The following is a 27,231-nucleotide window of genomic DNA, read 5'->3' on the forward strand; positions in this document are numbered from 1 at the left end:
TCGGTGTTGAAAACATAACCACTGCATGCTAAAGGCCCATGGCTGTACCCCTCCGACAAGGAAGTGACTCATCCCAAGTCTATTGTCTGTATACTTGAACTCTGTCCAGGAACCCTTGTTATCTACCTTATTTATTGCTGCCCTTTACATGTCCATGAATTATATGTATTATTTACTTATTTACTAACCACATGTAACGAGCTATATTTTGTTGCCCATGTTAACTTTAAAGTATCAACCACCAGTATACTGAAAGGTAGATCTAACACTGTTCTGTAAGGAGAAAAGGAGCTTAATTCCACGACGATCTCCGATAAGGACTTTCCACTGAGAACAGTCCGAACAGTCAGTACTTCACGATAAATTGGGATATTTAAATATCACTTTTTTCAGAAATTAAAATTGTATCTGCTTTCGTATAGGTGATAGGTATAAGCAGAGTATAGTTGTTAATTGTTATACGCAGACCTGGGTATAGCACATCCACTAAATAAAGTAATAATAATCCGACCTTTGACTATAATCTGACATTCTGTTTGATCCGAAAAATAAGTTTTGGTTCCCGCATAGCCCCTTATATTGTCATATAAAAACTCGGCTTTATTCGATATTTGTCTGTTCCGAAGTCCGACAATGTTTTGTATCACAAGCAAATCCATGCTGCGCCACATCAACCCATTACGAACCTTTGAAAAACAACTAAATTGTGGTCGTATTGTTTTCGTGCTCTTTAGGGATGGGACCCGTGAAGATCCGGGTTAGATAGGATCTTCAGCAACCCATGCTTGCGTAGAAGGCGACTATGTATGTCGTACAAGGCGACTATGTATGTCGTAGAAGGCGACTATGTATGTCGTAAAAGGCGACTATGTATGTCGTAAAAGGCGACTATGTATGTTGTAAAAGGCGACTAATGGGATCGGGTGGTCAGGCTCGCTGACTTGGTTGATGCATGTCATCGTATCCTAATTGCTCATCGATACGCATGATGTCAATCACTGGATTGTCTGGTCCAGACTCGATTATTTACAGACCGCCGTCATATAGCTGGAATATTACTGAGTGCGGCGTTAAACAACAAATAAACAAACAAATCTTAAGGGGTTATGTTAACTTGAATATTAGTACATGTGCAACACGAGGGTTAATCCTTACTTGTTTCCTTATTTGATAGGCTTGATGACAGACTAACCGAGATAGTATCTTCTTTAAGTGGTATTAAGAAGTCTGTATGATGAACAAGGGAGATAACTCTATGGCTATACAACTTCTTTATTACAATGTATGCGACGTTTCGGTGTAGATACTAAAACCGTTATCAAGCAAGTTAAGTCGCATTCATTGTAATTAAGAAGTTGTATATCCTTAGAATTATCTCCAATGTTAACGGAGTGAATCACCGAGGGTGCATTACGCCATGACTCTCTCCGGTCCCGAGTAGTGTCGGACTACACTGTCTACTGTGCTTCGACTGGTGCATCATCTGGCATTGACTTACGTCGGGGTGACATTTGAATGTTAAACCTGAACCGGATACCCACGTACCCCCCTGAACAATAAAGCTGTTGGGGGCGTGACGGAGGATAGTATGAGACACACCCCCCCCCCCCCCCCCCCCCCTTTCAACTATGCAGGTATAGGGTGAAAGTGGGTTTAACGTGCGTTCAAGATTATTGCACTTTTTTAGCAACGTGTATGTGTGCCTGCGTGCCTGCGTGTGTGCTTGCGTGTGTTTGTGCGTGCGTGCGTGCGTGTGTAACAGAAAGGGCCGACCAGTCTTTGTTTTATCCCTTAGTTTAACGTATTTTGATTTGACGCTGCCGGGGATCGAACCATCGACCTTCCGATCTCCGGGCAGATGTGCTCTATCCACTACATCACGGAGGTGTTTCAACTTTGCGGTCACGTCAAGGCGGTACCATTGTTGGAATAAACGGCAGGTATTTTTTGTTTGTTGTTTAACGCCGCACTCAGCAATATTCCATGTATATAACGGTGGTCTGTAAATAATCGAGTCTGGACCAGACAGTACCACGATTGACATCATGAGCATCGATCCACGCAATTGGGATACGATGGATGATATGCTTCAACCAAGTCAGCGAGCCTGACCACCCGATGCCGTTAGTCGCCCCGTCCTCTTAGTGTGGAAACTATATTCACAAGACTTAAAGAGTGGGTCATTGTGTTGTTATTCTTATACTCTCAGTATACCCTAGTCTAACTTATATAAGATATAATGCAGTCAGGACGGTGAGATTATTGGAGGAAGCGGTACCTGAAGTTGCGCATGCATGGTACACAGGCGAGAACAAGGCTATATAGACGGTGTCAACAAGACTTCAGTCACCATCGGGGGGAATCTTGGCTTTGAACACACAGCCAGCCCATTTAATAGTACTTGTGGTGACAAATTAACCAGAATTTGGTATCTATCTGGTTGCCGTGAGCCGAGTTTGATTTATTGCTGTTTCTATTTTGGTGATATTGTCACACAACGACTCAAAACCCGTTGGTTATACATGTTAATATTGTAAGTCAGCATAGTATCGTAAGAACATGGGTGGGGTATATGTTTTAGGAGGGAGTTTATATACGTTTTATATGTTCCCTAAGTAAGTTAAATATATCTGTCTAAATAATCACAGTCTAGACATTACAATTCAGAGAGCAGCATCAAGGCTATTATTACCATTATCAGCTGTACAGAGTCATGTGCGGGTCAGCTGCCTGCCATAAGGCAAGGGAATGTCTGGCTGGCCACTGTTCACAAGCATGACGTTGTGGATGAGGTTCTGAGTACTGCAGGCTGACCAAACAGGTATCCGTAAAATAATACGTGTCAGTCTGACAGTGATTCGCCCCAGGGTTAAATGTAGTGTGCCCTGGGTTAGTCAGAAGTTGACCCTGGGACAGGCTGACCTTTGCCTGCGAGATGCCAAATGGACGCTGCAGTCCCATGGTCATTATTATGTGTTGTTGACCCATAGACAGACTCGTGTGTTGGAAGACCACCAGCTGTCCTAAACCTATTATTCTATTCAATAAATGCGAAATCACTTAAAATATATATATATATAAAGCACAGTAAAGTTCTAAATCTCAGGCACAATATGGTAATAATGAAATAAGTGGAGTAAGATTGAGCACAGTTTTAATAGGCAAAACTGTGTTCAATCTTACTCCAATTATTTCATTATTACTATCTATATATATTTGCTTGTTTGTTAACGTGAGCATCGATCCACGTAATTGGGATACGATGACATGCATCAACCAAGTTAGCGAGCCTGACCACCCATCCGATCCCGTTAGTCGCCTCTCACGACAAGCATAGTCGCCTCTTACGGCAAGCATGGGTTGCTGAAGACCTATTCTACCCCGGATCTATATATTTTTGTATTAAGATGGAGCAAGACTACGAACCCATGTATACTCCCCGGTATAATTAAATCACAAAGACGAAATTCTGAACAGTAAACATGAATTATTTGTTATCTTTATTTGTCAGTCATGTAAGTGACTTATCATTCCACGTTATCACATGAACATGTATCCATGGTCATGTGGATAATCAAGTCATATATGTGAGCCAGAGTTCTTGAAAAGCTTCCGTGTAGTAATATACGAAGCAGGCGATCCACACTTCGCCTGACATGTTACCACTCTTCAAAAAAAAAGAAATGCACATGTAGTATGAAGTTCATTGAACCTGACTACTAAAAAAATATATAAATTGGATATATGTTATTGGAAAGTGTCATGGAGGAAAACAGTGAAGCAAAATGGACGTGCAAGTTATGGCATTCGTAACTCGTGGTAGTGGCTATAATAAGGTAAGCATAAGCCAATAATTTGTCATTCAATTGTCAACATTCAATTGTCAGTTCGAAAATGCCGAGACTCAGCGCTGTCGGCATAGGACGTATCCAAAGAGGTGATTCGCAGTCTTCAACGCCACTTCAACGTCCACCACAGCACCATTTTCCGCCTTTGTGATCGATATACACAGTTCAGTTCCATTGCAGACCGTCCGAGAACCGGCCGACCACGACTTACCACCCCTGCAAAGGATCGCTACATTCGACTGTTACACCTACGTCATTGCAATGTCACAGCTACGGAGACTTCAGGACTTGAGGAGGATATCGGACTAGACTGTCAGGAACCATTTTCGCGAGGCTGGAATCCGACCCAGAAGACCAGCTATCGTCCATGTTTTGCAACAGATTCATCGACAGCGACGCTTGCGTTGGTGTCACACCTTACAGCCTTGGAATTTGAGAAACTGGAGACGAGTGCATGTGGTTTATCGATGCAACGTGTTAATCGTCGTCGAAATGAGCGTTTTGCCCCACATTGTCACGGTAGACTGCCTTCATAATGACAACATCAACGTCTTGCCCTGGCCGTCGAGATCTCCAGATCTCAACCCAATCGAATACCCCAGGGGTGAACTCGATCGATGTGCACGTGCAAAGTTTCTGTACAATCTCATGTCCAATGAAAATGTTTGTGGTAGAAATAGTTATTTATATATTTTGCACCTACACCTTTCTACACTGGATATACACATAAAAAAACTTGAAGTAAAGTTGGTAAAGGTATGGTGCTGGAATTCTATACCCTAATGCTATACTCCACGATCATCGTTTCTGGCACGTGTCCGCTCATCGATTATGAAAGTCGCTGGAGAGGCAGTTAGATGAAGTAGAAAAGCTAAGAGTTGTGTTTTTTTGCTGTGAAAACACGTTGGTTTATGAAAACTAAACACTGTTTATTTGTTGTTTAACGCCACACTCAGCAATATTCCAGCTATATGACGACGGTCTGTAAATAATCGAGTCTGGAACAGACAATCCAGGGAGTGATATCATGAGCATCGATCCACGCAATCGGGATCGATGACATGCATCAACCAGGTCAGCCAGCCTTGACCACCCAATCCCGTTAGTCGCCTTTTTACGACAAGCATAGTCGCCTTTTATGGCAAGCATGGGTTGCTGAAGACCTATTCTACCTCGGATCTTCACGGGTGAAACAAGACACTGACTATAACCATATATGACTATAACCATATATATTTCTGAAGGAAATATCAAATATGTGTTTTCATTTTGAGAAAAGCAATCCATATTCCTATTGGTACTTTGGTTTTAGAATCATTGGAGCTAAAAAGATGACCATTTCTGTGCAAGCGTACGTGAATTCGCTTACTAACATGCGTTCCACCAATGGAAAAGGACGATCTAACAATGCGACATTATCAATATGTGGTCCTGTCGTGCTGTCGCGCATTTTAACGCTTTTTTACACATTTTAGATGGGTTGACAAAGCGACATATTGCGACCTTGAAAAATATCGCGACAAGGGCGATAACGCGACAATTTCCCTTCAAGGATTCAAGTGGCGATGTGATTAATTCTGAATACATTGTCTGGCAGCTAGGGTTGAATGCTTCCCAGCAAGCTGTTACTGAAATATTAGTGTTCACTGACCTGTTAACCAAAAGGTAATAAAAATGCGTTTTTCTCGTTTATGCATGCATGAACATGGACTTCAAGCTCAATGAGCTTTTTCATTTTGCCAATTTTTCAGCAATATTCAAGATATGAATGCAACAGAGGGGCACATTCATTAATCACGAATTTCAAAGCGGCGTTAAGGCCAACTCACTCACTCAATGACTCATCACATGATTATTAATTATCCCCCCCCCCCCCCCCCCCCGTTGCGTTCATCACGATACGAACGCATATGAGCGTCCCTCATTCAAATATCTCCCCTTCCCATGTTTTGAATTGGTTCTCACATAAGTTACACTGGTATCAAACGTTTAATGTCTAATACTTAACACACGTGGGCTGGGTGGGGGGCGGTGGGGTAGCCTAGTGGTTGAAGCGTTCGCTCCTCACTCCGAAGGCCCGGTCCTATTCACCACATGGGTACAATGTGTGGAGCCCTTGTTTTTGGTGTCACCAGCCGGGATAATTTTGGATTATTGCTAAAAGTGGCGAAAAACCATACTCACTCACTCATTCAACACACGTGGATAGAGTTACTGACATGACCAGGGCATGTCCATCCCTCACACCCTACTGTCTGTCCATTAAACTACGTATACCTTATACATAAAGGAAGAACCTAGTCAGCATTCCAGTTTAGAGTGGGTTCCCAGCGACCTGTGCTGATCGAAAGAGGCGACGTCATGGATGGGTGGTCAGGTCTGGTGACTCAGTTTATTGACAGTACCAGGACGGCGTGGATCGTTGCTCATAATTTCAATCAATGGGTTGTCTGGCCCAGACTCTTACTTACACGCCGATATCATAGCCAAAAGCATATTGAAGTTGGTGTGCATACCAATCTCATTAAAATCAGACCTTAGTTCTCGCGTAATGAGATTGGTGTGCATACAGAACTGTGTATTGATTATGGTTGCCTATGCGCGAACTAGTGCCTAGTATAATTTCAAACACTAAGACTGGAGTGATTATGTTATGCAGCTTGCAAGCAGTATCTGTGTCACATCTCTTGTGTCAGTACCACTTTGCCTTTCTGTCATGTGTACCTATCAAAGAAAGTAGGCCAGGAATGTGAGTCTGCAATTCTCAAGTCCACATACATATATCATTGGCCCGTAGGCCCAAGGCCGACACATTTTGTGTTCGGGCTGATAGTTTTAAATTTCAGCAGGCCCTTACGTCCTGCAGTTTATTTAAATAATTATTTATTAAGCATCATTTAAGTAACGTGATAAACATAACTTTCATATGCATAAACAGTAGGATTAGACCTTTCAAATGGTGTATGACATGTACTCGGTAAGATGTTTCACAAGCTGATAATTTCCAGATAAATTTAGGCTTCATCTGTATCCACATGTCCCGGGAACTCGGTGTGATAGCAGTAAAAGCTTCTGGTTGACTGGTTTTGTTTTGTAATTTATACTGTAAGAGTAGGTCTCCCTGCTTCAGCTAAGATGTTTGAACCAACAGTTTTTCAACTGGGTCGACAGATTTTTAGTTATGCTGGCCCTCAAGGCTCTTAGTTTACTCTGCTGACTTTCAGACACCGGCCATGCATGATCTGCAGTAGGCAACCACAAGTCATGTTTATCTGCTACACATGATCTGCAGTAGGCAACCACAAGGCATGTGTATCTGCTACACTTGATCTGCAGTAGGCAACCACAAGGCATGTGTATCTGCCATACATGATCTGCAGAAGACAAACCACAAGTCATGTTTATCTGCCATACATGATCTGCAGTAGGCAGCCACAAGTCATGTTTATCTGCTACACATGATCTGCAGTAGGCAACCACAAGTCATGTTTATCTGCCATACATGATCGGCAGTAGGCAACAACAAGTCATGTTTATCTGCTACACATGATCTGCAGTAGGCAACCACAAGTCATGTTTATCTGCCATACATGATCTGCAGTAGGCAGCCACAAGCCATGTGTATCTGCTACACATGATCTGCAGTAGGCAACCACAAGCCATGTGTATCTGCTACACATGATCTGCAGTAGGCAACCACAAGCCATGTGTATCTGCTACACATGATCTGCAGTAGGCAACCACAAGCCATGTGTATCTGCTACACATGATCTGCAGTAGGCAACCACAAGCCATGTGTATCTGCTACACATGATCTGCAATAGGCAACAAGTCATGTTTATCTGCTACACATGATCTGCAGTAGACAACCACAAGCCATGTGTATCTGCTACATATGATCTGCAATGGACAACCACAAGCCATGTTTATCTGCTACACATGATCTGCACTAGACAACCACAAGTCATGTTTATCTGCTACACATGATCTGCAGAAGGCAATCACAAGCCATGTTTATCTGCTACACATGATCTGCAGTAGACAACCACAAGCCATGTGTATCTGCTACACATGATCTGCAGAAGGCAACCACAAGCCATGTGTATCTGCTACACATGATCTGCAGTAGGCAACCACAAGCCATGTGTATCTGCTACACATGATCTGCAGACGGCAGCCACAAGCCATGTGTATCTGCTACACATGATCTGCAGTAGACAACCACAAGCCATGTGTATGTGCTACACATGATCTGCAGTAGACAACCACAAGCCACGTGTATGTGCTACATATGATCTGCAGTAGGCAACCACAAGCCACGTGTATCTGCTACACATGATCTGCAGTAGACAACCACAAGCCACGTGTATCTGCTACACATGATCTGCAATGGACACCATGGGATCTGCAGAATTCAGAAACCATATACCTGTACATACCTTTTGGGTGGGTTGTACTTTCGTGAGTTGTGTGATGTAGGATTCCTTGGTTAATGTTTCTGTCCAACTTGTGTTTCTTGGTTAGGTGATGCAATGTTCATCCATGAAAAGTTTAACAGTTCCATGAGATATATTTGGTACTGTTTATTTCATAAAAATATGCATGAGACATTCATATATATTCATAGTGGAAAATCAACAACATACAAACGTACCTGATATCTAGATTGTCATTCTGACAATATCAAACAAGTCTTTTCAACACACACATCAGAAAACACCACACTACTTCTAAAACACTATGAAGTTCTATGACAGAATCGGTTATGATTCCCTGTCATGAATTTCATAGCATATTCATTAGAGTGACCCATGAAGATCTGGTTTAGAATAGAACTTCAGCAACCCATGCTTATCGCAAAAGGAGACTATGCTTGTCATAAGGGGCGACTAACAGGATTGGGCCGTCAGGCTCGCTGACTCAGCAATATTCCAGCTATTTGATGGCGGACTATAAATGATCAAGTCTGGACCAAACAATCCAGTGACTGACATCACAGGCATTGATCTACACAGTTGGGATACGATGACATGCATCAATCAGTGAGGCATGTGACCACCCGGCCGTGTTAGTCGCCTCTTATGACAAGCATGGGTTGCAAAAGACCAATTCTCACCCGGATCTTCACAGGAATTTGTCTTTTAAAATTTTGTTTGGTCAGCTACTAATATTCTATTTCATAGCCAAATCTACTGAAAATGATATAGAGAGTCATGTTTGGGCTATAGTTAACTCAAATGTTTTTGGCATAGTCTGGGTTGATAGGATGGGCATTGATCCATGGTGTTAGATACTTGTACAATAAAAAGCCCACCCCCTGATACAAAGGGATGGGGTATACTGGGGACCTGTTCTAACCCGGAATCCCAGCAGGAATACAGCACTAATGGTCTTTGGGACCTGTTCTAATCTGGAATTCCCATGGGAATATAGCACTGATTAGTCACTTGGGACCTGTTCTAACCCAGAATTCCAGCAGGAATATAGCACTAATGGTCTATTGGGACCTGTTCTAACCCAGAATCCCTATGGAAATATAGCACTAATGGTCTATTGGGACCTGTTCTAACCTGGAATCCCAATGGAAATATAGCACTGGTGAGTCAGTAAAACATCATTGGTTATACATACATGCATTGAATATATAGAGGCATGGTCAAGACTCCTGAGAAACAACAGATGATAATCTATTAATTTATATTAGTTAGTTTACAAAATGTTTGCTCCCAAACTCAAAGTGGGTCTTTGGAAAGAAATATGAAAAGATTCAAATTTCAACCAAATTAACTTAATATAAAATGAGACAACAGGTCCAAATGAGGCAGGACATTGAGTTTTGTATTGGTATCAATGGTTTAATGCTAGTTTCCACAGATTCCTACATCTTTGTACAGACCAGGAACAGTTGCACAAAGCGATCTTAGCGCTAAGATGATCGTAACTCCCATACCTTAAGATAGGCGCACAATAGTCTTAGCGCTAAGATCGCTTTGTGCAAGTGGGCCCAGGAACAGTTGCAGTGGACGTTGACATGATCCTGGTCAGGCTTTCCACTGCTGACAGACTCTATAGTTTGTAAATGGTAGGTCTTGTCCCCCAAACTGCCATATACCCATTGTATCGCTTACATATTCCTGGGCAACAGCCAGTTAAAAAACAGGGATTATTTTGCCAAATGACAATTTTTTCCAGTTTCATTTTCTAATATCTAAACACAGCATTAAAGCCCTGTCTTCACTTATACAACAGCTTCTGAAATGCCACTTAAAGATACTTGATACCATGCTCAGCATGATGTAAATCAATATAAAAATATTTCTGCTTATGGTCAATATATGCAGACTGTAGTTGAAAAAGTTCAACACATGTCTGTAAATAACGTTCCTTCACCTTCTGTACAAATGACATCTTGTTGCTTGTCTCACTGCTGGAGAGTGAGCAGTGAGGGCATGCTTGTGTAAGTGGTTGTCAGCAATATTCAAGCCATATCACAGCAACCTGTACACAAACAAGCTGTGACCAGGCACACTGGTGATCAACACCTCTGTCTGTAAATAACGTTCCTTCACCTTCTGTACAAATGACATCTTGTTGCTTGTCTCACTGCTGGAGAGTGAGCAGCGACCGAGTGCATGCTGGTGTAAGTGGTTGTCAGCAATATTCGAGCCATATCACAGCAACCTGTACACAAACAAGCTGTGACCAGGCACACTGGTGATCAACACCTCTGTCTGTAAATAACGTTCCTTCACCTTCTGTACAAATGACATCTTGTTGCTTGTCTCACTGCTGGAGAGTGAGCAGCGAGCGAGTGCATGCTGGTGTACACAAGCCATATACATATTTTTATTGCATATATAAGGTTTGTGTGCGCACTTGTGATGTGTGCGAAATACGCATCAGTCGGAAAGCGCACATTCAATCTCCAAAGTAACTAACTAACTAATTTGTGATGTCCGTGTGCGAAATACGCTACAGTCGGCAAGAGCGCGTTAAATCTTCTACCGGTATATCAGTCAGACTTGTGATGTGTTTCATTCCAGGTCGCCTTATACACGGAGTATAGGATTTTGGGTTGATTTTTAAGGCGTGTACAGGGGGGTCGTCTTATACGTGGGGTCGCCTTATACACAGCGATATACGGTAAGTGGTTGTCAGCAATGTTGATCAACAGCATGAGCAGCAATCAGCCAGGTCACAGACTGATAACAATCAGCAGCTCTTCAAACAACCATGGGTATTGGGGAGGTACTCTGGAATCCCAACAAGGCAGTTTACAGGTGAAGGGGCTGTTTTTGCAAACCTGAGACACCAGGCTTAATCTGTTGATTGAAACTCCACTCCTGATGAATAAATATATATTTTTAACTTTCATTTAAGTAGTATTTCATTAAAATTCGAACTTTTTCATAAACCCCTAGGAATATTGCTCCCCCTATTGAAATCCAGGCGATCCGGGGAGTCATTCCTGCAAACAACCTGAAACAGACAACAAACGAGAGTCAGTGAGTATGTTCTTGCTCTGCTTTCAGCAATAATTTTCCCATTTCACTTTGAGGACACCAAAATGGGCTTTACAAAATGTACACGCCAAGGTTATAACCATTAAACTACCCCTGCCACAGAAAAATTTAGAGTGAGTGCGTTTAGGATACTTGAAGAGTATTGCAGTTATAAATAAGAATTGACCTTCAATTTGTGTGAGTTCATTGGAGTATGAACCTTTATAGAGTGATGGCCAAACTGTATGAACGTCGGAGCTTGCGAGGATATTCGTGAACAATCATGCAGTCACACTCTCTGACATTTCTCAATGTATACTGAAACGCTGAGACCAAGAATAAAAGTTCTAAATGATCAGAAAGAATGTTTTCGTGCTAGGGAATTCCCAGGGGTTTCCCCAGGAATGTGGAAGTAGTCCGTCAGTGTTTATGTCATTTCAAGAACACGATCTCGTGAAAAACGTATGAACATCAAATTGTGTCATTCATACACTTATGAACGTCAATTTCGCGGTCATGTGACCGACCTCTCGTCCAATGGAAAGCCGTATATCGTGTAAACTTCAAATAAAAAAATTATCATGATTTGGAAGGAAAGCAGAGTTACCCTTTAACACCTCGCTCTGCATGTACAACTTGGAGAGCGTGGCCAATACCTCCTGTGGCGACAGCACTGTCAGCCTGCAAAGCAAGAAGATCAACGTCCAATGGTGATATCAATGAGCATCTAGCTGATGACAGGACGAGAGTTACTTTCCTTAGTTTAACAAATTACAAGTTTGTTCAAGTGAGAGACATCATTGTAACCCTCCTGGTATTATTGCTGCCACCAGTGTGAACCCAGCATATACATGTGTTTGTGTGCATACTCACATGTGCGTGCATGGGTGCATGTGTGCGTTTGTGCGTGCGTGCCTGGGGCACTTCCCCATGCCAGTTTCCCAGTTGAGCATATTTAACATACAGGTACATTTGGATGTTATATAGCTTATCAACAAAGATATAAAACATAACTGCTGATGCAAGTTAACCAGGTATTTGCATTTATATGTATAACCCCAAACACACATTCCTGTTCCTAGAAATCCTCCTGTATCTGCACTTGGTGTGCTTGTTGTAAGAGGCGACTATGCTTGTCGCAAGAGGCGATTAACGGGATTGTGAAGATGTTCATGGACCAAATCAAGCCTTACATAGTTTGCAACAGATGAAATTTTGTTTGTTTAATAAGATTGTTTTGAGATTGCTATGATTGTAGACTAACTGAAAAGCACCCAACTTCTCCCATACATTCTCATCACACCAGAAACAATAAAATATTTTATGGTCTCTCACCACACTAATTGCAAGACAAATTGACCAAAAAATAATATGTCTTAAGTGAGACGAAAATATATTTGGCAACACAAAACTCACAAGAGCATGGCAAACTATGTCTTCGATGAGTGTCTAGTCATTTCCTTCAAAGGCGTCTCTTTAACAACAAGTTTTCATATATCACACTGTGTAACACGCGGACCTTAGAGACTGGTGATTCAGTACAGGGGGGCAGTGGGAGTGTTATGGCTGAATAATATTTTGCAACATCATTTTATCATGACAACCCCCAAATTTCACTGGCCCCCCTCCCCCTATGATAAATAACCAGTCCCTTAACATCTCCATAAAGGTTATATGATTACAACCCCAGTGACCAGTGAAGATCCAGGGTAGAAAAGGTCCTTAGCAACCCATGCTTGTCGTAAGAAGCGACTATGCTTGTCATATGAGGCGATTAACGGGACTGGGTTGTTAAGCTTGTTGACATGGTTGATGAATGTCATTATATCCCAAATGCAAACAAACAAACAAACAAACAAACAAACAAACAAACAAACAAACAAACAAATACAACCCCAGTGAGGACAAACCTTGGCCAGCATTATACGTGTTTTTGCCACATCCAATGGCGTCGTCACTCCAGCAGCTAAACCTCCTGCAATCAGGGAGAATTCAGTCAGTTGTGATTTACAAGGATCATCAGTAATCATTGCATATGCATAGATATACAAGTTTCCTGCAATCTGTTCAGTCGATCCAGGGGATTGGAAACCCAGACATTGTTGGGATTAAATATTTTTATTTTGTTTACAATCTTGATAAACAGACAACAGTCCACGATACGTTTTTTGTTTGTTGTTTAGCACCACACTCAGCAATATTCAAGCTATATGATGGCTGTCCGTAAATAATCGAGTCTGGATCACACAACCCAGTGGCTGACATCATGAACATCGATCTACACAATTGGGGTATGATGACATGCATCAACCAAGTCACTGAGTCTGACCACCCAATCCAATTGGTTGCCTGTTAGGACAAGCATGGGTTGGTGAAGATCACTTCTCACCTGGATCTTTACGGGTAAGACCATGATAAAATAGAAGGCACCTTCAGCTGGGACTGCCTAAAAGTGGGACCAAGAAAAGTGCCTCCAGCAAAGGCCAGCAGATAATAGTAATAATTGATTGCCGAATATAAAAACAAAATGCACATATTTGGGCAAGTATGTATCAACTGTCCACAGATATAGATAGATGTGTGTACCCATAGATAGATGGAATAAAAACTTGTGTGTGAAATGGGAACCTTGAAATAGCGTTATCTTACAAATGTGAAAAATAAATGCTTGTCTTTCTCTCACGTAATAAACTATTTACCACCAACTAGGGATGCTAAATTACTGAATACCAGATACATGGAGCAACAAGCCACTAAATATTTCCGAGGGTTTTGTTTTCTTTGGTGCAGGTCATTATGAACTGTCTGGTACTACAAAGTGGGACGGAACACAGACCAAATGCTATACTACTCAAAATAAGTTAAAGAACACCCGATTCTTTTCCTATGGCCGTTCCGTCATGGCTGGTGGGTATTGCAACACACAGCCGTCCAGTTGTAGGTGTTCTTTAACTTGTTTTGAGTAGCATACACGTATGTTGAGAATGTAGAGGAAAAATAGCATCACTTCAATGAATGAGTTTGTATTAAATACGATTTATAGGGTAGATGTTTTACTGATCTTAACACATTTCACGTCGGTTTTGTCTTTATTGATTTTGACCACATGGGTCAAATCGGATAGAGCACTTGACATACATCCAAAACTGGTGAGATGGGAGAGAAAAATGGCTATCTTTAACTAACTTGCTTTTTAATGTCATGTGTGTACATTGCATTGATATCATGTAGGCATAGTTATTGACAATGGAGTAATTAGCCCAAAAGAACGTCTCTCGTCCGACTTTTAGACAACCACCCTGCAGTTGAATAGAAACAGTTGGCAGAAAGTAAACAGCCCCTCCATAGGTCATGTCAGGTGAACTTTCTAAACAGCCAATCAGTGTTGAGCCTTCTACATTCTCGGTATGAGTGAGTGAAGCATTCAGAACTGCAAATCCCATTTCTGTATCTCAGAAAACAAAGTTAAATGGCATGTTATCAATGTAAATCAAGACTGTGGATATTATTATACTCCTGTCATTTCTGAGCACCATGGAATATACACCCCAAAAGCCTCTAAGTCTGGACGCAGACAGGCGGATTAAAAGGTTCACCTGACACGAGCATCTATGGAGGTGTCCTCAGATCTTCACGCATCTAGGTATCATATCAGAGTAAAAGATCTCACACTAATGAGATTGCACCAATCTTATAAACATAGAGTTTATTATATGTATTTAAGGTGGGAAATAAGCAAATCAGTGAAAGCTTTGTTTTAAACCATGAGTCAGTCATACCTGCAGCAGCTCCACATATACTGGACTGCCACGCCTCTATTGGTCGGCCGGTGTGTGAAGACCACTGGGTCTGAAGTGCATATAAATATCTCATCAATATCGAGAACCATATTAGTGCTGGACCATATTAGCTCTTGGGAATATGAGCACTGGGCCATATTCGTGTTGGGAAATATGAGTGTTGGGCCATATTAGGGCAGGGGAATATGAGTGCTGGGCCATATGAGTGCTGGGCCATATTAGTTTGGGGGAATATGAGCATTGGGCCATATTGATGCTGGGGAATATGAGCGTTGGGCCATATTGATGCTGGGGAATATGAGTGTCAGGCCATATTGATGCTGGGGAATATGAGCGTTGGGCCATATTGATGCTGGGGAATATGAGCGTTGGGCCGTATTGATGCTGGGGAATATGAGTGTTGGGCCATATTGATGCTGGGGAATATGAGTGCTAGGCCATATTAGTGTTGGGGAATATGAGTGCTAGGCCATATCAGTGCTGGGGAATATGAGCGTTGGGCCATATTGATGCTGGGGAATATGAGCGTTGGGCCATATTGATGCTGGGGAATATGAGCGTTGGGCCATTTTGATGCTGGGGAATATGAGTGCTAGGCCATATTAGTGTTGGGGAATATGAGTGCTAGGCCATATCAGTGCTGGGGAATATGAGCGTTGGGCCATATTAGTGTTGGGGAATATGAGTAGCAGGCCATATCAGTGCTGGGGAATATGAGTCTAAGCTGGGACCTTACTTGGGATCTGGGAAACTTCCCACTACATTGCCAAGTGATATATGAACAATTATAACAAAGTGAGAGAGTGAATGATGTTAAATGCTGTAGATCTTACAGTAATAGTGAAACCTGATTAACCCAACACCACTAACATATGAAAAACTTGAATAAACTTTGGAAATTTCTACAGGGGCTTTTGAAGAAGACAGCACCTTTTCCAAACTAGCAGCCCATATTTACAAGACTTTACCAGAAAATACCATGGCCTGAGATGATTCATTGTTTTGAACATGTTGAACGCACAGTCCGCTGTTTCTGACATACTCTGAATGACAATTATAACTTAACACTTCATGATTCTCATTCTGCAGGCCTCTTTCATACACATCCTATATCAGACTTGTTGTAGGAAGTAAATCAGACCTACCACTTAACACTTGCATTCATGTTTCACCCTTGCTGTCATATCGAGTTGATCACAGGATATGAAACAGCTGTCTGCTTGTGGCTTCACACCACAAACTTATGTTTGCTGATTCACGTTTACAAATATACATTTGTGCGAACATTGAAAAAACAGTTTGCAAACAGTTGGTGAAAAATAGAATTGTTTTCTGTATTCACCCGTATTTTGTCCAACATTTTTTAGTTTGGAAACTTGATTTTGACGTGTAAGTAGTTTGTTCAACATCTGTTGGTCACTTACCACCATTGTTACTGAATAGATACAGTGATGAAATGACATTTCTACTTACGTTACCACAAACAGGCGGCATCATTTGACAGACGTGAAGAGGAAGAAAGCAACAACAACAACTTACATCTCTCATGTGAAATACACAAGTTATTGACACAGTATATGAGGTGGACAGTTATCATTCAGGTCTAGCTACCCAACCCTGTCTAACAATCCAGCTACACGCACTACTTCACATGCTTAGAGAGTGACTAGGACCTGATAAAGTAGGAAGATTCAATGAAAATTTTAGTTTACAAGGTTCATACAAAAATGTCTCTCACAAAATCAAATGCGTTTTCAGGGCTGCCTTCCCAACATTCATGGTTTATGCAAGTTAATTTCTTCCCCATGTGATAAGCCAAATCGTGTGGACTTGATCAGGCTAACTTTACCAAACCATTTCAGTATCAAAGTGTCGTAGGCAGGCCTTTCTGTTCAATTTCTTACAGATTCGGACATATTTTCCTCTCAATGGAAGCAGACAATCAATGGAGGAAGATTATTCTATGGTTACGGACTATTATTACAAAATGTTTTCTTTACAGCTTTTAACAGATTTCAAAAAAAGATTTCGAACCATGTAAGATACAATTGTTCACAGTTAAGTTGGATTGGGTAGCAAAATGAAAGGCTTTTTCAAGGCCAATGTGAATGCAGTTAAATAAATATCCATCATGCAGTAGTTTGTTTCTTGTTAAAATGCCACACTCACAATATCCCAGCAATGTGTTGCCAGCCTGTTAATAATAAAGTATGGACCAGACAATCCAGTGATTGACATCGTGAGCAACAACCTACACAATCGGGATATGCCATCAACCAAGACACTGAGCCTGATCCATTTTTCTGCTTTTCACGTTCAACATAGGTTGATGGTGGCCTATTCTAACCTGCAATCCCAAGGGGGTTCGAATAGTAAATAATTACCCTAATAACACAGCGTCAATAACAATAATCTAATAACTAACAACACCTGGGAGAAATATTGTGGATATATATCCTAGACAGAGCTCCAGATAAGCTTTTGATGTTGTGGGTATTTTACCCATGCATTTTAAAATAATTGGGTATCAGTAATTCTATCTGGGTATTCAAATTTCTAGTCCCTGCAAATTGGCGTCGTGTGGGTTCGAGAGCTTTATAGGACTCAAAAATACCACGATACTTCCACAAGTAAGTGTGATGGCAAATGATCATGATGTAATTGTCATCGTGGAGTTTGTCAAGGTTGACGTAATGCCCGTTTAAAATTTCAAAATAAGTTGCTGATTTGCGAATCGAATACGCAGGGTTACTTCACAATATTTTGATGATACGCACAAGTTACATTTTTGTAGAGTATCTGTAATGTTTGTTGCGTACTTGATACGCTTGGATTTTATTTTACTGTGTATTTCTGCATTTCTTTTGCGTATTTTACGCAGATACACAGCTTATCTGGAGCTCTGCTAGATATATATATTTCTTACATAGAGAGTGACAACCTAGCTATCCTCATCATTGTTATAAGTGTTTCCTGAACTCAAGTATTTGCACATCTTCCCGAGGCAAGAGAGTTAACTGACTTTAAAAAGTTTCTGTCCTGTTCCTATACTGTCGACTCAGTAACGCTTGTATATTTCATCATATTCACCTTGAAATATTCCCACATTGGAAACTGTAGGAAGGAGAAAGGCACTTCTCTTGCAACCGTGCTAAAATAGCCTCGGTAAAGTCCTCGAAAACCCTGCAAAAGTAATCAGTGGTAAAAATATGTGGTATCGTCTGGCAGTTATCACACCTTTTAAAGCTACTACACTATATACTTGAATGTATGAGTGAGTACATTTTACTGTTGGCCAGTGTTAATTGAGGCAGTCTGTCAACTGAGTCTGAGCAAGGCAAACCAGCGCATGAACAACGATCCCCCCCGCCGTGGTACGATAACACACTAGCAACCAGGTCACACATTGTGTACATGGGTGGATACAGCTTTTTTGAAAAGGGGGGGTGCACAATTAAGATCTATTTATTGTCTTTGGTGGTAATTTATACAGAAATAAAGATTTTTTTCGAAATAAAAAGGGGGGGTATCCACTGTATCCGCCCATGGTGTATGTCAGCTCTTAAAAACCTAGCCACATCCTAAACCACCCGAGTGAATAAGTTCGGCTTTCATGACAAGTTTAGGGTACTTGGACCAACAGAAAATATATGAAGACTTATTTAAAAGTTCTGTATGTAGTGGATGTAGTAAGTTTATTTCTGATTGAATTGAAGATTGAAACACTCATAAAATGTCAAGTGTTCTGGTTGGTTTGTTGGTTAACGCCGCACTCAGCAATATTCCAGCTATATGACTGCGATCTGTAAATAATCGAGTCTGGACCAGACAATCCAGTGATTGATATCATGAGCATCGATCCACGTAATTGGGATCAATGACATGCATCAACCAAGTCAGCGAGCCTGATCACCTGATCATGTTAGTTGCTTTTTACAGCAAGCATACTGGTAGTTGCTGAAGACCTATTCTAGCCCTGCTCTTCACGGGTCCTATCATAATGGGACTTGGTTGTTACAGGAAGGTTACCTATCCCTGATTACATGGGCATCAGTACCCTACCTCGGTTCACAATCCCTATGAACTTGATTGAGAAGGATACAGGCTGTGCAGCCTGGCCCTGGCTATTCAACTTGAAGGATATATGGTTGCCAGAGCTCATGAAGGGTTGCCGAAGACCTATTCTACCCCGGATCTTCACGGGTCTCAAGTGTTCTGGTGGCCTATGGTGATACTCCCATGGCATTGAGTGTGACCTCCCTTAGACTAAGCTCCATCCCACTGCTTTATGCTTTCATTACCCACCCAGTATAGACAGCTCCAGTGTGAGGAGCTTGTTTTCAGTAGCTGATTCATTTCCAGGACTCAATACCTCATCTGAGAAGCTTTGTGAGGTAACTGTTTCTAGAAGGCTGGCTATACCTTTATAAGAGCAAGATGAGGGCTATTCGTGGCCTTCTACAATCTGACTTGTGACTCATCTACTTGCCCAGCGTGACCAGGATACCTATCTGAAAGCGGCTAGTTTTCTGCCTGCTCTTACATTGTTTCCTGGAATCAGGAAGGAGCACATGCCTCTATCAACACATCCGACTGTGACAAATTCTGGACATTTGTGAATGCACTGACTTGGGTAGTAAGGCGTATTATATATTGGTGCTGCCATATATTTGACCCATTGTATTGTCTTTTATGATTGTAAACCTAATCCTGTGTGTTGCAATATGATTTGTTGATTGGTCATTGATCTTGTGTGGTTATTTACTGGTTACACAATTTAGTTCTGTATGAACCGATTTCTGCGTTAACCTTGGCGTTTTTTATTTGGAATCAGCTTGTAACAATATGACACCTATTATGATTAAGTGTGTTGTCAGTTATGTCACTGGTTACAGTTGGAGCCAGTGTGATCATGAATGTGTGGAGGGGCCGTGAGCGTGGTTGGCATGGTAACCTCTGAAGCCAGTGTGGCTCTGAGGGTGTGGGGGGAGGAGGGAGTATGGTTGTCATGGTTACCTCTGAAACAAGTGTGACCCTGAGGGTGTGGAGGGAGGAGGTAGTTTGGCTGTCAAGGTTACCTCTGAAGCCAGTGTGACCCTGAGGGTATGGAAGGAAAAGCGAGTGTGGTTGTCATGGTTACCTCTGAAGCCAGTGTGACTGAGGGTGTGGAGGGAAAAGCGAGTATGGTTGTCATGGTTACCTCTGAAGCCAGTGTGACCCTGAGGGTGTGGAGGGAGGAGTGAGTGTGGTTGGCCTGAGTTCTCTGCTTCACCACCTCTACTGGGACTCTTATCAAACAGGCAGTCTGAAAACAAAATCAATCCGTGACAATTTGATGGCAGTTGTCTTTAATGAATCAGGGAATGATGAATCTATTATCCCATTCATATATTTCACATACTACCACACTGACTAATTTTTCACATAGAGATGAAAAATCAAATATAATGAAATCAAAGAATGGTACATCCAAAAGACATCACATGCTTTGGCCGAGATGCACATTATTTTCAGCCACAGCTAGCAATATTCCAGCTTATCACACTGGCCTGTAGAGCATCTGGATTGTGAACCAGTGGTTGTTAGCAAGAGTGAACTGCAGAGCTTTTGATCCCTGGACAACAGCTCAAAAGAAGTAACAAAGTTTTCACAAAAATTCAGATGTCAGGTTTATTGAAGAGGAATTTTCATGCCATTGTTAATAATTAACATATGAATGAAAAAGTGTCCACAGATGAACCATATCATGACCCCATGCAATAACTGAGTGAATGCACTGAGCAGTATTCCAGTTATACCAGCACGAGTTGTACATAATCTGAACAGGCAACTCAGTGTACCCACCCAATTCACATTAGTTTGTTTCAGTGTTTGTTGTTTAAGCCGCACTCAGCAATATTCCAACTATAAGATGCAGTCTGTAAATAATCAAGTCTGGACCAGACAGTCCAGTGATTAACATCATGAGCATTGATCCTCGCAATTGGGATATGATGACATGCATCAACCAAGTCAGCAACCTGACCACCCGATCCTGTTAGTCGCCTCTTACGACAAGCACAGACACCTCTTACAGCAAGAATGGGTTGCTGAAGATCTACTCTACCCCGGATCTTCACGGGTCCCACTTTAGTAAGCTCATGTGACAAGCATTGGACACTGGGGACCTATTCTGCTCTTGGTACCTTGAGGATCAATCCAAGCTGTTGTGGTATGATGACAAACAATTAGAATTAGACATTTCTTAGTGAGCACTTTTGATTGACCAGCCATGCATACTGTGGACTTATTCTGCACCATAATCCCCATGGGCCAATGAGTGAGTGAGTGAGTATGGTTTACGCCGCTTTTAGCAATATTCCAGCAATATCACTGCGGGGGACACCAGAATTGGGCTTCACACATTGTACCCATGTCGGGAATCGAACCCGGGTCTTCGGCGTGACGAGCGAACGCTTTAACCACCTGGCTACCCAACCGCTCCCATGGGCCAATGATAGACAGATGGGCTGACAAAACATTTTGTATCTTCCTCACCAATTTCATTGGTAAGAAAGCGTGAATGAGTATTGTTTTGTGCTAATGTTCCAGCAATATCACGGTGGGGGACACCAGAAATGGGCTTCTCACTTTGCACCCATGTGGGAATCAAACCCAGGCCTTCTGCATGATAGGTGAATACTTTAACCACAAGGCTATCCCACCTCCCCTCATTGGAAAAAACTTCTGCAGGAGAAAACACAATGGTGATCGTGTGTCAGGTATATCGATGCATGATACGTGACTCATGATACAATACTTTATTTTCCATGAAACTCTCCATGTTCCATATCACGTGGCCAACAAAAGGTTGTTGCTGTCAACAACACTTGCATGATTGTTAATCAGGCATAGTTTATATATCAGGCCGACTTATGGCAAAACTCAAAAAGAATTAATTTTGAAAATCAATACAGAATCAACATGAATCATACAAGGGCAGGCACATCATGAAGCATCTTCCAGAGGCAAGAGAGTTAACTGACTACAAAAGTCCAGTTTCCACCATTGCCGAACTAGGCTGGTATTATGGAGTTACATTTTGGCTGGACTAATGAGTCTATGCACAGTCCAATCAAAATTCGCAATGAAATCTAAATTCGGTTCGTAAACTGTCGTTCAGATTTCGGTCGATTGCAAATCATGTGCATCGTCAACTCGTCAACAGATATTTTCCAAATGTTTTCATGTTTTCAGTCAAGGTGCTCACGTTTGATGTATTTCGCAATGTAAGACCCGTTTTATCACAATATAGATCTTGATTATCGATCAGGACGTCCTGACTGGGCGCCACCATTTTGTTTGAGGCAAATTCATGTAATGTGAGAAGTGGAATCTGATTGGTCGATGGGAGAGGCTGAGAAGGGACATAACTCGTAATAGCCACTGGTGGTGCTACGATCGAGCATAGGAATTCCAGCGTAGTTCAGCAAGGGTGGAAACTGGACTTTTAAAGTCAATTAACTCTTTTGCCTCGGGAAGATGATCAGGCAGGGGAAGACACCATTGGTCAAATCAAACTAGTCTGCAGCTCATTTCAGACTTGTGGTTTATGTAAAATACCTAGATTTGGGGAGAAAACAAACTAGTCCCTCTGGCATTTCACTATTCTTGGACTAATGGATATCAGATCAGTTACCATGTCTATCCATGTCATGTATCATATCGTCTTTTGTAAATTTGTGATGCATTGATACATTGGAGAATCGTGACACTCCTATGAACGTACCACTTCTCCAAGAGATGCAGCTGCCATGTGTCCTACAGGTGCCAGGGAGCCAGGGAGGATCTGGCTGAAGGCGTGCTTGGTTGCCTCGTACGTGCAGAAGAACAAAGCCGCTGAAACCAATACAATTTTACCCATAATGCATTGAAGTGGGAGGATCAAACATATGGTACAGAACACTGCCACTCCAACAAAGAAACAACCGAACAAAACATATATTTGAATGTATATTGACAGAATTCAAAATTGCTGAATGAAAACATACCGCATTCGGCGTAATAAGCGCCCCTCTCTAATAAGCCCCCATGGCAATATTTATTAATATATTGGCTTGTGAATAATCCCAATTAGCACCCCTTCCAATTGATCAATGTACACAAGACTTATTTATTCGTGTATAATAAGCACTCATGTGTTATATGCACCCTTAATTATGGGCAATTAAATTCTGGAAAAATATATCGTGAGAAATAAACCCTAGTTTATTTTAATTTAAACGGCAATGCCATGGCATCTGATTTACTGTCCATTAATTTAACAGTCAAGGGGAGACAATCCAGACTGTCAGTTGCTGATTATGCTGTAAGCGGTATTTTTTTTTTTATTGTTGCAAGGGACACGTCACAGGCGCCAAACGTAACTTGCAAACTACATGTTGTTCAGGAATTTGGTGAATTTTTTCAATCTGTTTGTTTAAAATCACTCAAAGAAGAATGTCTGTGAATAAAAAAAGGTGAAGGAAACGAACAGCCAAGTCAGTTCGACTTTCGACAGTGTTGCAGTGACAGCCATCTGAACAGTAAGACCGCACAAATTTTGAATGACGAAGACATTGATAGTCCAATTGCGTTGTGCTTGATGTCACTAGATGACATTACTGAACTAAGATTGCCCGTAGGTCAGCGGAACATCCTAATTCAAGCAATAAAACAGTTGAAATCGCCGCAACCAGTACAGTCGCTGCCGTCGCCTGTCACAACAAAAACAGTTGAGTGACCTTGTAAACAGCTTGTCGGATGTACACCTCAAAGACTTCCTAGACCATACCACATCGTTAGACATGGGACAACCCGGAAATGCCTCACTACAGGGACGAGGTGAGAAACCACTTCTAATTCCTGACTTTGTATCTAAGCCCAGGTCATCAATGACCAGCGAAGAGACGCCAATAGTAGGTGATGGGTCAGCACAGCTGTATCTGAGGTCGTCCATGGGGAAACCCCTTCCAGAACATGTGCCATTGTCACAGTGGGTTTCAGCCAATGTCCGTATTTTGTCAAAATTGATCGACCACAGGAAAGCAGGTATTGATGAAATACATGAAATGACCTTTGCCTCCAAGAGGAATCGTTTGTTTTCCTTTTCCAGCCCATATGGCACTGGCGCTGTATTTCTTGTTGTTTGTCGTTTAAGACAATTACATTGTCCGTGTACTACTAGCATATCAACCAAGGATTGGATGATGGAGTTTAATGTCGTATATAACATTTCAGGCTGTCAGCATAAACCACAAAATTTATCTTTCAACTCTGTTTTTTTTCCACCAAAATACCATTCTAATAAGAGCCCCCTATTTCTTATTTTGAGGGCGCCCTGGGCGCTTATTACGTCGAATACGGTAAAGAACACATTATAACACTGTAGATAAATGTTAACGACTGTGTTCAGTAAGCATCAGAATTGTTTATAGGAACCACATACACATTGTCATTCCTTTATGGTGAGGTGAGGTGAAATGGGGTATAACGTCGTGTCCAAGATTATTGCACTTATATAGCGACATATATGCACGTGTATGTGTGTGTGGCTGCTTGTAATTGTCCGGACTGATGCTGATTTATAGTGCTAGCTCACTGAGATACCATGCCACAGTTTAAGATGAATACCCCTCTCAGACACAGTTTACTGACTCCGAGCCGACCAGTCTTGTTTTAGCCCCTTAATGCTGAGCGCCAGGCAAGGTAACAACAAGTACCATTTTTTAATGTCTTTTGGTATGATGCGGTCAGGGATCGAACCACAGTCCTTCCGCTCTACGGGCGGACGCTCTACCACTAGACCATGGAGGCGGTCCAATACTTTATTGGTTTATAATAACACCATTCCTCAATCACCCTTGACTACATACACCTGCTATATGAAATGTTTATAGTCAAGTAATGAAATTAATCCATGTATACTAATCAAAATAAGTTTGGGATCATGAACATTTTTTTATATATTTCTCCACTACAAAAAAAGATTTGCAAATTTGCAGGATTACTAACTTTCTTTGTTCCACATATATATATAACTCCTAGAAGTAAAAAGATCTTGACTAATGAAGCAATGCTTCTTCTCAAATCAGAACAAAAAAACAAATCTTTGACAGATCTGATGCGTATCTAAAACAAACTCCATAACAAAAGGAACATTACATGACAGAAAAAGTATTTCAATATTAAGCATTCTTTAGAAAAAAAGAAGGTCTCAAACCTGTTGGTGCCGAGCCCAGAGCGGCCGACATGAGCCCAGAATATATTCCCTTGAAGCCACCAGCCTTCCAGAAGCCATGCTGACTCTGAAGCCGAGTCTTGATGGTGTCCAGCGGAAACAGGATCACATCCACTGACGTTCCTGCACAAGCACCTGCCTGGAACACAGGACGTATGGTGAGCAACGTGACATGGGGTTTAACATCATGTTCAAGATCATTGCACTTTCACAGAGACGTGCCTGCACGTGTGTGTAATGATACTTGAACTAGTCCAGACAAATAACCGTTTTATAGTGCTAGCCCACTGAGATACCATGTCACAGTTTTGGTACAAATTGGTTACCCCACTCAGACCAGTACTTGTTTCATCCCCTTAATCCAGGGTGCCAGGCAGGGAAACAACAAGCACCACATTTTAGCATATTTTGTTATGATGCAGGCAGGGTCTGAACCACCGATCTTGTGCCCTTCGAGCAGACACTCTATCCACTAGACCATGGAGGTGACCACTGGAACACAGGACTTGAACTTACACTAGGTCAGCCAGCACATGTAGCTGACTTATGGTATTGTTCAGATTTGTCATTGATGTGCAAAGGCTTTCACTTGCCTGGATTTAGTAAACGTATTCAGCACAAACAAAATGTTTTGTTTGATGTTTAAACTGTTTAAGACCAATGGGTGTATTGCCAACATGAGCAATATTCCAGTTAAATGATTGTGTCCTGTATAAAACATCTAACCAGTGACTGATATCATGAGCAACGCCCCACGTCGAAGTATGACGACACACAATACACTTATGGTTGTCGAAAAGGCGACTAACGGGATCAGATGGTCAGACTCGCTGACTTGGTTGATGCATGTCATCGATCCCAATTGCGTGGATCGATGCTCATGGTGTCAATCACTGGACTGTCTGGTCCAGATTCAATTATTTACAGACCGCCATCATATAGCTGGAATATTGCTGAGTGCGGCGTTAAAGAACAAACCAACCAACCAACCAACATCCTGTGAAAAGCAGAGGCCCACTGTATCCTTGAGTGAGTGAGTTAGGTTTAACACCACTTTGAACAGTGTTTGAGTTATATCATAGTGTGTCAGCTTAATGTGGGAGAAAAGTCAGAAGTGATGCAGGTCTTGGGTATTGTGCTGACAAACCTAGAAACATAATGGGAGCAAACCTGGAATTGAACCCACAATCATGGGTTTCTGGCGTGCCCAAGGGATGCAACTCACAGCGATTTGTGGCGCCTTTGACGACTGGGCCACCTATGCCCCCTATTCTAGGCTGGAAATACTCAAGGGGAGGACACACTGTAACCACTTCATTCTCATTAGTTTCCATATTGACTTTTCGATTCATACCTCAATGAACCGTGTTGGTCAGCACTCATACTGAGCACTGGGACCTACCCTACCCTGCAACTCCCTGTAACCAGTAGCAATGATGGTTGGTTGGTTGGTTGGTTTGTTGTTTAACGCTGCACTCAGCAATATTCCAGCTATATGACGCCGGTCTGTAAATAATCGAGTCTGGACCAGACAATCCAGTGATTAATATCATGAGCATCGATCCAGGCAATTGGGATCGATGACATGCATCAACCAAGTCAGCGAACCTGAACACCCGATCCCGTTAGTCGCCTTTTATGACAAGCATAGTCGCCTTTTACGGTAAGTATGGGTTGCTGAAGACCTATTCTACCCCGGAATCTTCACGGGTCTAGCAATGATGTACAAGACCAACATATACTCACAACCAGAGCTATCTTGAAATCAGTGTAGCTTTTCATAGTTTGTTGTATCTTCTTTCCATCAGAGGCAACTTTAAGAA

General features: G+C 41.8%; 1 protein-coding gene across 1 annotated transcript; it reads right to left on the bottom strand.

Annotated features, from left to right (window-relative positions):
- Positions 1 to 10,586: 10,586 nt before the first annotated feature.
- LOC139445856 (mitochondrial S-adenosylmethionine carrier protein-like) lies at positions 10,587 to 27,231 on the bottom strand. The gene is made up of 9 exons (XM_071227085.1): positions 27,155 to 27,231; positions 25,391 to 25,547; positions 22,919 to 23,028; positions 20,351 to 20,455; positions 18,241 to 18,333; positions 15,130 to 15,199; positions 13,261 to 13,325; positions 11,958 to 12,031; positions 10,587 to 11,327 (listed from the first exon to the last, which is right to left on the bottom strand). Exons 1-9 carry the CDS (start codon positions 27,188 to 27,190, stop codon positions 11,213 to 11,215), a joined length of 825 nt encoding a protein of 274 aa, XP_071083186.1. The 5' UTR covers positions 27,191 to 27,231; the 3' UTR covers positions 10,587 to 11,212.

This window comes from Haliotis cracherodii, unplaced genomic scaffold (assembly GCF_022045235.1).
Source record: "Haliotis cracherodii isolate W230 unplaced genomic scaffold, xgHalCrac1.p SCAF_6, whole genome shotgun sequence".
Lineage (NCBI taxonomy): Eukaryota > Metazoa > Mollusca > Gastropoda > Lepetellida > Haliotidae > Haliotis > Haliotis cracherodii.

Bases quoted from the DNA above. Each gene is read 5' to 3' on its own strand.
- LOC139445856 (XM_071227085.1), bottom strand. From the start codon at position 27,190: ATGAAAAGCTACACTGATTTCAAGATAGCTCTGGTT. The intron at 25,548-27,154 runs GTGAGTATATGT...CCTGTGTTCCAG, and splicing joins ATTTCAAGATAGCTCTGGTT to GCAGGTGCTTGTGCAGGAAC. The intron at 18,334-20,350 runs GTAACCATGACA...TTACTTTTGCAG, and splicing joins GGGTCACACTGGCTTCAGAG to GGTTTTCGAGGACTTTACCG.